General features: G+C 48.8%; 4 protein-coding genes across 4 annotated transcripts; 2 read left to right on the forward strand and 2 right to left on the reverse strand.

The window, feature by feature from the left end:
• Window positions 1-535: 535 nt before the first annotated feature.
• AO090001000312 (cupin-like domain-containing protein) lies at window positions 536-1,770 on the reverse strand (the record flags this gene model as incomplete). The annotated part of the gene is made up of 4 exons (XM_023234493.1): window positions 536-638; window positions 812-1,241; window positions 1,303-1,463; window positions 1,520-1,770. 4 exons carry the CDS (start codon window positions 1,768-1,770, stop codon window positions 536-538), a joined length of 945 nt encoding a protein of 314 aa, XP_023089613.1.
• Window positions 1,771-5,297: 3,527 nt separating this feature from the next.
• AO090001000313 (putative ABC multidrug transporter) lies at window positions 5,298-9,114 on the forward strand (the record flags this gene model as incomplete). The annotated part of the gene is made up of 3 exons (XM_023234494.1): window positions 5,298-5,551; window positions 5,605-6,429; window positions 6,459-9,114. 3 exons carry the CDS (start codon window positions 5,298-5,300, stop codon window positions 9,112-9,114), a joined length of 3,735 nt encoding a protein of 1,244 aa, XP_023089614.1.
• A 617-nt stretch (window positions 9,115-9,731) lies between these two features.
• AO090001000314 (2EXR domain-containing protein) lies at window positions 9,732-10,562 on the forward strand (the record flags this gene model as incomplete). The annotated part of the gene is made up of 1 exon (XM_001818798.1): window positions 9,732-10,562. The coding sequence occupies one exon, from the start codon at window positions 9,732-9,734 to the stop codon at window positions 10,560-10,562; it is 831 nt and encodes a 276-aa protein (XP_001818850.1).
• A 179-nt stretch (window positions 10,563-10,741) lies between these two features.
• On the reverse strand, window positions 10,742-11,076 carry AO090001000315 (uncharacterized protein; the record flags this gene model as incomplete). The annotated part of the gene is given in 2 exon segments (XM_023234495.1): window positions 10,742-10,746; window positions 10,758-11,076. 2 exon segments carry the CDS (start codon window positions 11,074-11,076, stop codon window positions 10,742-10,744), a joined length of 324 nt encoding a protein of 107 aa, XP_023089615.1.
• Window positions 11,077-12,328: the final 1,252 nt, after the last annotated feature.

The raw sequence follows: 12,328 nt of genomic DNA on the forward strand, positions 1-12,328 counted from the left end.
GTGGGGCCCAGCGAGATCGACATGAGACTTGACTAGTGGACTGGTCATGGCTTTCTTGGGAGTTGAGGAGAAAGCGAAGGGTGTGCATAAGCTTTTGGGGCTTAGCGGGGTACCAAATGTGCTACCAGCCAATTATTGATAAAAATAGACGATGTCGAGACCTTAATACTATCATATAACAATCCATGTATTTCAACCTTGACTCATTTCGATATTACGTCCAACAAACACGATCTTGAAATTCCGGCCACTTAGTCCTAATCAACATAACATGTGGCATAAACACGAGAAGAAGAGAGGGTATCATGATAATATTTAAGTAATATGAATCAGTGTAGTTGCTGCTCTGACAGTCCACATCTCCCCTTAAGAGTGAGCTTGGACGCTCACATGGATATGGGTGGAACTGAATTATACGACCACGAAAGAAAGTAATCCTTACTAGTACTATATTCTAATTAACAATCAGAGGAAGACGAAATGATGGGCCCAGGGGGTTCAGCGGCATAGACTTAATGGACAAGCTTTTTATTTATTATACGTCAGATCTCTGCGTTGCTTGTGACGTGTTTGCTAAGCTGATATCACGGATGAACGCCGACGTGGGGAAAAGCGGTCCACTGAATTCCATGTCATACCTAAAAATGGTTAGGAGAACATTCAGGGAACAGATATCGAGTATAATCTCACCAGTAGTTAACAGCAAGCACAAAGCCCTCATCTTCTTCCGTACAGGATTGTGAGACCTTGTGGTACCTATGATATAAACTGGTGAGTACTCGTATATATGGACAGCAGAGGGGATGATTACCACATGGCTGGTAGATATAGCATATCTCCCGGGTTCAGAGTGACCCTGAGAGGCTGGGCATACTGAGAGAATGGAGTGGTGTTCTCGGAAGGCCGATCGGGGTCCCAAATGGGAAAGGGAACGGGTTCATCGTTCTCATCCATCTGGAGGACGAGTCCATCCTCGGTGCGAACATACGTTGCAGGCTGCAGGGGTTTTTCATTGACAAAAGGATAACAGAGAGCGGGAAACAAGACAAAATGCTTCCTCCCGAGAACTTGGACATAGATGTTCTCGTAGTTGTCCTTGTGCATGGCTGTAACAGATTTGGAGTTGCCTATCCACAAATTGACAGCATCCGGTGCTTTGTCAAGTGCAATTCTTGCAAATGGGATGTCTTTCTGAACATCCGAATACAGGGACATGTATTCATCACGAAGATTATCATTCTCTAGCATGATTATCAGCTTAGCGTGGTGAACTACAGAGTGAATGAGACCGGAGGAACTTACGTGTTTGAGCATATCTCACTTCAGCATCCTGGGGAAAGTTGGGGTCCGTTTCATGGCGGACAACATATTCTAGGAACGTGTCAAATGGTTGATCTTCGTAGTGGGGTTTGGCAAACACAGGGGACTCGTGGTCGGGATGTCGTGTGGGAGCATCGGCGTTACTTGGAGATGGTCCGTGATTTAGCGTCGCGTGTCTTGAATGAAGAAACGCACTTACCCGTAAGGGGTGACAGCGACATTGACGGTCTGATCCTTAAGGGCCTTGAGAAGATAGGCCGAGTTCCATTCTTGACAAGCTTTCCAAGAGGAGGCGCCGCCCCGAACCACAAATGGCGTGTTGCGGGCCACAAAGCGCATAAACTCGAGAGGACTTGGTTCCTCGCTCAGTTCCTCCACAACATGACTGTTAAGCTCATTGAAAGTGGACAAGAGCTCAGCAATCGCGGCATCTACGGTTCCCGATGCCATTGTCTCACAATTTCCTTTGTGACACTAAGCGAGGTGGAGTTGGATGCCTTGGCCTCCTCGTTGAACAGTTTGGAGGTGCTCTGGCGGGTCTCAGTGCGGCGTTGTGTGGTGGGATCAACGGGGCGGCCCGTCAACTAGGGCACAAGATACCGACATCCTGAAGATGTACAGGCAGCCCTCGATGCGGTAGAGGAAGAGATTGACTGAGCAATCTGTGAGCGTTATAGAGGTCTACTCTGTTTTAATGTAGGCAACTGTTGCTACCATCAACTCAATTCTGTATTGAGCATAAAGGGTGCATAAGTTAAGTGGGGCCCATTCACAAGGCAACTATGAATCTCTCTTATTGGCTAAGGCACTGGATGAGTAAGCCGGCATAAGTTAACGTAATCCACGGGCGAGCGGCCATCCCGGGCGAGCGGCCACGTCAACCAATTTCAACCACGCTTGAAGAATCTATATATTTCAACCACCAACTATGCCACCAAAAGCAGCTAGAAAACTAAAAGATTCTATTAAACAAGAAGATAGAATTCTACTAGCAATTTCAACTATTAAAAAATAAGAAATTCGCACTATAGCTGAAGCAGCACGTATCTATAATATTCCACGTACTACCCTTCAGAGACGCCTAAATAGCCATACTTTTCGAGCCGAAACGCGCGCCAATGGCCATAAATTAACTCAAAATAAGGAGAATTCGCTGGTACACTGGATTCTATCACTAGATCAGCGTGAAGCACCTCCTCGACCTACTCATGTACAAGAAATAGCCAATATCTTACTTTTAAAGCGTGGTTTTAGTGATACTCCTACTACTGTTAGTAAAAACTAGATATATACTTTTATTAAACGCCGTGAGAAGTTAAAAACTCAATTTTCTCGCCGCTATAACTATCAGCGCGCTAAATGCGAGGATCCTAAGCTTTTACGTAAGTGATTTGAGCGCGTATAAATCACTATAATATAATATAGCATTCAACCGGACGATATCTACAACTTTAATAAAACTGGCTTTGCAATAGGCTTAATATCTACTACTAAAGTAGTTACTCGAGCTGAGTTAGCTGGTAGACCTTTTTTTCTATAGCCAGGGAACCGGGAATGGATCACTTCTATTGAGTGTATTAGCTCTAGGGGGTCTCTTCCACCTTGTTTTATCTTCAAAGGCAAAGTCTATATTGAGGGCTGGTACGAGATGGGTCTACCATCAGACTAGCGTATAGAAACGAGTGCAAATAGCTGGACTACCAATAAGATAGGTCTACGTTGGCTGCAGCAGCTATTTATACCTTTTACTGCTAGCCGTACGGTTGGTCGATATCGGCTTTTAATACTCGATAATCACAATAGTTATTTGACACCTCAGTTCGACAATATATGCAGTCAAAACGATATTATACCACTCTATATACCTGCGCACTCATCTCACCTACTTCAGCCGCTTAATGTAGGCTGCTTTGGCCCCCTAAAACGCGCGTACGGACAGCTGGTTGAGAATAAGATAAGATTAGGCTTCAACCACATCGATAAACTTGACTTTCTTGAAGCCTTTCCTCAGACGAGAGCTCAGATATATACTACTAATAATATCTGCAGCGGTTTCTCAGCTACTGGTCTTATTCCTTTCAATCCTGAGCGTATATTATCTCAGCTAAATATTCAGCTAGAAGCAACATCTCCAGGTAGTAGATCTAGTAGTAGGTCTACTAATTCAGTACCTAAAACGCCTTATAATCTAAAGCAACTACAAAAACAGGAAACTACACTGAAGAAGCTGCTTAGAGCTCGTACAAAGAGCCCTGATTCGCCTACTAAGATTATAATAAAGCAGCTTTTCAAAGGCTATGAACGAGCTTTAAATGAAGCTACTATTACAAAGTAGAAAGCCAGAGAACTACGCGCCGCGCATGAAAGAATGCTTAAAAAGAAAAAGCGCTCTACTAGACAGCTACCTATAGAATCAGGCGCTTTAGTTTAGGAAGCTCAGAAGCTTATACAAGGCAGAAATTCTACTGTAGAGCCTATAACTACTGCCTCAGTAGATATAGACGCTCCGGTAGAAAGCCAGCGTATATGTGCTCCACCAAGGTGTTCTGGCTGTAATATACTAGAATATAAAATTACTCAGTGTCCTAATTGTCAGACTATTTAAATTTTTTATAGAAATGCACATTTTTCGGTGTTTTGAATAGCTTCATTTCTAGGAGGTGCGTAGAATTCTGGTGTGGTGGCCGCTCGCCCGGGATGGCCGCTCGCCCGTGGATTACGTTAACTCGTTTCTTATCGGGATCTAAGATAACTACCTAGTACTAATGACCTGTCGGGCTCGTAGTAGCGCTTACATCTAGATTGAGTGGGTGGAATCATTTCGGTTGCTGTTTGTCTGCTGTAGCAAGACATTGAAGCGATCGGAATAGCAACACTGCCAGAACTAAGCTTCCTAGTCATGAAGCGATGTAATCACGTCATCTCCACTATTGTCCAATGGCCAATCCCACGGATAGTCCCATTGTCTTTATAGATCCTCGTGTGTATCTGAGTTTAGGTGCCAGTCTCACGGCTGACAGCCAAAACAGCTGCTGACAAGTGAAATCCCTGTTATTGCGCCTTGTAGCCCGATAGTGCGTGCGCTAATGATTGTATTTATCACGCAACTTTCCCGTCTTTCTTGTTCGCCCTTATCTTAAACTATTCCTTCACTTCTTTTGCCCCAGAGATAGAGACTCGGAGGAGCGGGAATCGCTGTTTCAAAATGCCCTTCACTAATGGGGAGGGTAACATACTCCATCTAAACCAAGAACAGTTTGACTTCAATCTTCAATTTGAGAGTCTCTTTTTCTCGATTATTCCCTCCGTCCTGGTTATTCCATCATTGCTATGGCGAACTATGGCACAAATGCGCAAGCCCGTGGTGGTGAAGGCGCCCGTCTTGCAAGTCATCAAAACAGTATGTATGCCATCCCCGATTGCACAGTTTTAGCCCACTGACTGCTTAGAGTGCCATCGGAATTTACGCGGGCTTGGAACTTGCACTCCTTATACTAGCCGCGATCGGGCCCTTTAACATTAGCCGCATATTGATCGCTTCCTCCGTCCTGCAGCTTATCTCGGCCCTTTTCATGCTGACAGTGAGTGTGGTGGATCACAGCCGCAGCCCTAGACCATCGATGCTGCTCAACAGCTACTTATTTCTCACCCTTCTCCTCGATATCGCCCGGGTAAGAACTCTGTTCCTGTCGTCGGACCATGGTTCCGAGATCGTTTACAGCAGTATATTTTGTGCATCGGTCGGGCTGAAAACCACGATCTTGTTATTAGAGGCCTGCCAAAAAACGAGATGGGTGACCTGGGATGCAACGAAACATAGTCCTGAGGAGACGAGCGGGATATTTTCGCTAAGCGTCTTCTTCTGGCTGAATAAGCTCTTCTTCGCTGGATATAGACACATCTTCACAATCGAAAGCCTCTACCCCCTCGACAGCACCTTTAGCGCACAAGCCCAGCATGAGGAATTCGCAAAGAGAATGGACTATACCAAGCTGAAGGGAGACAAATTCGGCCTTCTGAAGGTGCTAGTACGTACATTGTGGGTGCAACTGCTCCTGCCTATTCCTCCGAGGGCGGCCTTGATTGCGTTCTACATCTGTCAACCTCTTTTCATCGAGAGCCTCGTGACGTATCTGTCCCATTCGGAGCCAGACCCCAATGTGGGATATGGGCTAATCGGCGCTGCCATCCTCATCTACTCGGGGATTGGAATCTCGTATGCTTTGTACTGGTAAGCATATACCTGCTGTTACGGCATATTCCAGTGACTCACACGATCGCTAGGTACTGCCACCACCGACTGCGGACGATGGTCCGCTCCATACTAGTCACTGAGACGTTCAAAGCCGCCACAAGAGCCCGGCTGGGATCAGGCGATGATAGCGCTGCGCTGACACTGATGAGCACCGACATGGAGCGCATCAAAATGGGTCTTCGCTGCGTGCACGAGACGTGGGCGAGCATGATCCAGGCAGGCCTCGCCGCCTGGATGCTCTATCGGCAACTCGGGGCCGTGTTCATTGCCCCCGTTGGCGTGGTGGTAGTTTCCTTCGTTGGCTTAGGGATCCTGATCAACTTCACCGGTGACTCGCAACGATCCTGGATGTCCGGGGTCCAGAAACGAGTCGGGCTCACAGCCACCGTCATCGCCAGCATGAAATCGCTGAAGATATCCGGTCTCGCTGGTCCCGTGGCCGAGTACGTGCAGCAGCTGCGTGTCGACGAACTCGCTGCTGGCGCCCGATACCGCAGAATCATGATAATCGCCGCTATATTCGCATTCTTGCCTCAATTGATCAGCCCTCCGCTGACGTTCGCTTTCGCCCAGAGCACGCTGAATGCTTCGACCATGTTTACCAGTCTGTCGTTCCTGACTCTGTTGACTCAGCCGTTGTCGCAGCTTTTTCAGTCAATCCCAGACTTCGTTTCGGGCCTAGCCTGCCTGAGTCGGATTCAGGCATTTTTGGAATTGGAGCCTCGTCAGGACTATCGGCAGTCCCTGGCCGAAACCCAGAGTTGCGGCATGGAGAAGAGTTCCAAACAGCTTGATCTGAAACATACGGATTGTATCTTCATCCAAGATGCAAACTTCGGATGGAAAGCAGACAAGTTCATCCTGAACAATATCAACACCAGAGTCCCCGCCTCGTCCCTGACGATGGTCATCGGTCCTGTCGGCTCGGCAAATCCACATTCTGCAAGGCTCTTCTAGGCGAAATTCCCTTCAGCCAAGGCAGCGTCATGACGAGCACTTCCCCCCGTCACGTCGGTTTCTGCGAACAAACCGCCTTTCTTTGGAACGGTACAATCAGAGAGAATATCGTCGGATTCACTCCCTTTGACCGCAAGCGGTATGACCAAGTCATTGAGGCCACTTCCCTACGCTTCGACCTCGCCACCCTATCCCAGGGAGATCAGACGAATATCGGGTCGGATGGTGTAGCGTTGTCGGGCGGGCAGAAGCAGCGCCTGTCTCTTGCGCGAGCACTATACCTACCTACAGACCTTTTGATCCTGGACGATGTGCTCAGTGGGTTGGATGCTGATACCGAGGAGCAAGTCTTTCGGCAGGTCTTTGGACCGAATGGTCTCCTGCGACGACGGGGGTCGACGGTGGTTCTGTGCACACATAGTGTCAGGCATCTCCCGACTGCGGACTACATCATCGCTCTCGAAAACGGCAGCATTGCAGAGCAGGGTGCCTTTGTCGATTTGTCGACCCGTGCGGGTTATGTTCATCGTCTGGAGGTGAGACTAAAGCAGGAGGGCGAGGATACTACTGCTGACAATGAGCCTGGTGCTTGTTACGAACACAAGGGCCAAACTGGGGCTCGCAAGAACCTCGAACCTGCGATCACTGTTAACAGCACTCAAGGACCCACCCCAATTGCCCCAGCGGTGGCCGCAGCCCGCCAGGTTGGTGACACCACCGTCTATAGGCTATACCTCAAAAGCATGGGATGGTTTGTCGCGGCTTGTGGTCTGTTCTTTGCGGCCCTCTGGGGTCTGCTCACCAATTACCCAACCATCTGGCTCACATACTGGAGTGACGCCACCGAGTCCGTACATCCTGCGCACTCTAACTCCTACTACGCGGGGATCTATGCCCTCCTGCAGATCTGCGCCATCATCGCCCTCCTCCTCCTGGGAATAACGCTTTTCATCGTCTCTGTGAAGAAAGCCGGTGCAAATCTCCACCAGCAAGCCCTACGCACCCTGATTCGGGCAACACTCTCCTTCTTCACGAATACCGACACCGGGGTGGTCACGAACCTCTTCTCCCAGGATCTCAACCTCATCGACACCGAACTCCCCGAGGCTACCCTCAACACCCTCTTTTGCGCATCTCAGTCGATTGGGCAAGCAGCGGTGATGCTCACATCGTCCGTCTACCTGGGTATCAGCTACCCGATTCTGGGCGCCTTGCTCTACTTCGTGCAGAAATTCTACCTCCGCACGTCGCGGCAGCTGCGGTTGCTCGACCTGGAGGCCAAGAGTCCGCTCTACACACATTTCCTCGACACGCTCAAGGGAATTGCCACGCTGCGCGCCTTCGGGTTCATCCCGGATGATATACACAAGAACGCGCGTCTGGTGGACTCGAGCCAGCGCGCGGCGTATCTCCTCCTCATGATCCAGGAGTGGCTGAACCTGGTCCTCAACCTCGTCGTGATGGTCATCGCGGCGGTCCTGACGACGCTGGCCATCCGGTTGCATTCAAACTCGGCCTTCGCCGGTGCATCATTGTACTCGCTGATGACCTTCGGTGAGAGCCTTTCCGGGATCGTGATTTACTACACCAGGCTAGAGACCTCCATCGGCGCGATCGCGAGACTGAAAACCTTTAACGAGACAGTAACTTCAGAGGACCGCGACGGTCCCGGAGAGGAGGACACCGTTCCAGGCACGAACTGGCCGGATCGGGGGCTGGTCGAGTTGCGCAGTGTATCCGCCCGGTACAAATCCACCACCGTGTCTGAGTCTGAGTCTCTCTCCGTCGTCTCTGGCGCCACCAATGAGCCGCCCTTAGCTCTCAAGAACATCACTCTAACCATCCACCCGGGGGAAAAGGTCGCCATCTGCGGCCGTACCGGCAGCGGTAAATCCAGCTTCCTTGCACTCCTGCTGAAACTCCTCGATCCGTTGCCCTCAACAGTCAACAATCATAACCAGGAACCTCCGGTCCTGATCGATAACATCCCATTGCACCGCATCCACCGCGCAACCCTCCGCCAACGCCTCATCGCTGTCCCCCAGGACCCCGTCTTCCTGCCCGACGGCTCGTCCTTCCGCGCGAACCTCGACCCGACCAACACCGCAACCCCGGCGGAGTGCCAGCGGGTCCTCGAAGCGGTCCGGCTGTGGGGATTCGTCCAGGAGCGGGCGGAGGGGCTGCATGCGCCTGTCACAGCGGGGACCTTGAGTGCCGGGCAGAGGCAGCTCTTCTCGCTGGGGCGGGCGGTGCTCCGTGCGATGATACGCCAGCGTTCAACGTCTCCCTCCCCCGAGGAAGAGGGGTACGACAAGCAAGACCAAGGAGGGATTCTCCTCCTCGACGAAGTCAGCTCCAGCGTGGACCGGGAAACCGAGCGGATGATGCAGGAGATCATTCGGGCGGAGTTCAGACACTACACGATCATCGCGGTCAGCCATCGGCTGGAGATGATCATAGATTTCGATCGAGTGGTGGTGATGGATCGCGGGGAGGTGGTAGAGGTTGGTAATCCCGCGGCCCTGAAAGAAAGGGGGGCTGGGAGTCGGTTTGGGGAGTTGGTGGCTGCTGCTGGGGCGTAGCAACTTTTCACAATATTAGCATACCTAATCTCAATTGAAACATATCTATAAACACACTCTAGACGGCCAAATGAATACAACAACTAGGAGACAAGATCATCCCCAATCGCAGCATCCAAAGCCCCTTGGTCTTACTTCTCAGGCGACTTCAGATGAAACGGTTATAGGGCGACTGCACAATTCGAATGGTGGTAACAGAGAACGAGCATGCCTGGACATTGATCGTGGTCTATGTCCGTCTCTCTACCATTGCTCTGAGACGGTTTCGGAGGCTGTCATATAGTAAATATGAAGTTGACATCACACCTGCACTACCATCTAGCATTGCGCCGATCATACTAAGCGAGGTGGCCAATTCCATGCGTGTAGTCAATACTTAATAGTATATAAGCAATACTAATGCGTACAACAAGGTACTGGTTGCAGCTGCTCGGGTACATTACAGCAAAAGTGATGGCACGTGAGTCTAATGGCTATGCCCCCTAGTAGTACTAGCGTGTGATTTCCATATTCTCTATAAATCAAGGCTGCCGCCTACTTTCTAAATCTTATCAAGTTTAAACGAGGTCTCTAATCTCCAAGGCTCCCTTCAACCATTTTCCTAAAATATAAAGACCATGGCTACAGCTGTATTTACTCTCTTCCCGAATCTTCCCCCAGAGCTCCGCAACCAAATATGGCGAGACACTCTACCTGACAAAGTCAGGCAAGCTTTATACTTCTACAAACGGGGCTGCTGGCGGACTCGACGCCTAACAGAAGACGACGAGGACTATAGCCATGATAACGACCAGCTTAATATATGTCACGAATTCCGCCACGATTTATTAGACCCTATGAAATTTGAGGTGCCGCTTCTCTTTGTTAACTCTGAAGCCCGTGGTGTCGCCTTAACCTGGATGCAAGGGCAAGGTCTCAAGATACGCTTCTGCGAAGACAGACAAAACCCTATTGTTATACGCTCATTTGACCCGGATCATGATACATTATATATTTCGCTCAAAACTTGGGACGACTTCTCCAACGAGCCTTATGATATAGTATTTCCACCGGACCACGGTAGCGGGTATTATAACTGTGCCCCTCCGGCCTTTACACGCATCGCCGTGCCCGAGGCATTTTTCCAGCATGATATCCCCCTATCGGATCTTTTTCACTTCTACTGCAGTCTCGAAAAGGTCTTCATAATTCCCGATGCGCAGTCGGATATACAGTCTGAGATGAATGACCTAAAGATGCAGCGGCGGTGGGAGCTTCAGAGCACTCAGGGACCGATGCTATTCTGGAATAACGACCGTGATTGCTTTGAGTGGAAGCATAATGCAGGTGACAGCAACAACGCCATGAATTCAGTGATAGAGAAGGCCTGTGATGGGCTAGACGAAGCGCTTGAATTTTACGAGATGAAAAGCTTTGAGGTCCGGGCTGTTTATGCCGTCAGAAAATGAACATGCAATTTTGTGTAGACTAGAATCGAAACATAACCTGCCCGTGGCTAAAAAGTTCATGACCCAATGAAGAATGTTGGATGGCATGATGTGCAGAAAACCTTCTAACCTTTATACTCGGGACAGAGCACAAATCGTTTCAGGCAGATAGATCGGCACCCGCAGACCATTCATCTCCTTCATCCTATTACATACGATCTTCAATACCATGAATATTTTCCAGATCAGTCATTGCCAGCCCACGCATCGCTTCTTCATAGACGCCATAAGCCCTCCAAAGCTTTCTCATCGTTTCAACACTGACACGTCGTCCCTGTCTATGAGTCCCAGTATAAGCTGTGAAATAGGCCCCGGTACCGTCTGCGGATACGGCATAACGGACGTCGTCGAATTCAGTTCCGTCGGGAATATAGGCAGCGAGGCGCATATCGTAGACAATGAGGAAGTATCCCATATTCACATCGAATCCAAAATGGACATCGATGTTGTCCTGTTCTTTCATCCAGGTGACCATGCTTTTGACATTAGCGGTGTTTATGCAGACTTGGTGTTATGCTTACTTGAATTCTGAGACGTTTGTTGAAAGCGAGGGATTGGTAGATTGTGGTGTGGGATTTGGTCTTCAGGTCTTGGGGACTGATTAAGATCTGATGACACAGAGTGTTAGTAGAGGGAATCGATCCCATGGTGGAAATCAGCTTTCATGGTTGTAACAGCGATACGATAGACGACAATCTGCACATACCTTTTCCGGGGTTTAAAGATATCGCTGTCGTTGCAATGACTAAGAGGTTTAGTACGACGCTTAAAGATGAATTTCGAGATGTGTTCAAGAAACCAAGAGTTGAGCTACAGTGTTGTTCAAATGTTAGAAGTGAATGAATGACCTGAGGTATTTACTGCATGCCTGGCGCTAACATAATGTCCACCTTAGGCATCAGTTACCATTGTCTAGTAGTATTCAGTACGTTGGGCCCATTATCCTGCTCTTTCACATACGATCCACAATCAAGCTTTGCGCAGGTCACTCCATTGATGCAAACTTGCGATCCCCAGTCTACCAATACCCATCTCATAGACCTCATATATCTTCCAAGTTTGCTCCATTTCATCAAGGCTGACATATTCTTCTCCTTCCTCTCCTGTTCCACTAGTATAATTCACATGAGGTGCCTCATAATGTATCTCGCACATCTTATAACACACCTCGTAGTCAGACTCATATCCATCTGGAGGACAATGAACATAAACAAGGATATAGAATATCAAAGCTGTGGGGCCTTGGGGACTAGAGCGCCTCTCACAACCACCATGGATATGCTTATCTCCTCGCCGCTCCTGGAAGGACATCAAACTTGCTACTATTAGCGATATAGATCATGTGTTACGGATTGGTATTCTTACCAGGTATTGCTGTGTTCGGTCATAGTGTAATTTTTGTAGTCCGTGCTCAGTTTTTGATTGATTATAAGAGTCCCAGTCTCTGTTGAGAAGAGTTGAGTAAAGAGAACTGATTGAATAGTTCAAGGAGGGATTATATAGTGCTGAAAGGAATGTTCAGAGCGATCATCTGTAGGTAGATTGTCGTCAATACGGTAACCACCTAGGAATAAACATGACAGTACGTCTAAAGACAAGTATCGAACCGGGTGGCCATGGAGTTAAGAGGAAACGCATCGTTGCTTGTTTCAGAGTATTCCGCTACTCTATGCTAAACGCTTGCAGTTATTAATATGTCTGCGGCAAATACCCTTTATTTAGGTAGA

Source organism: Aspergillus oryzae, chromosome 2, assembly GCF_000184455.2.
Source record: "Aspergillus oryzae RIB40 DNA, chromosome 2".
Taxonomy (NCBI): domain Eukaryota; kingdom Fungi; phylum Ascomycota; class Eurotiomycetes; order Eurotiales; family Aspergillaceae; genus Aspergillus; species Aspergillus oryzae.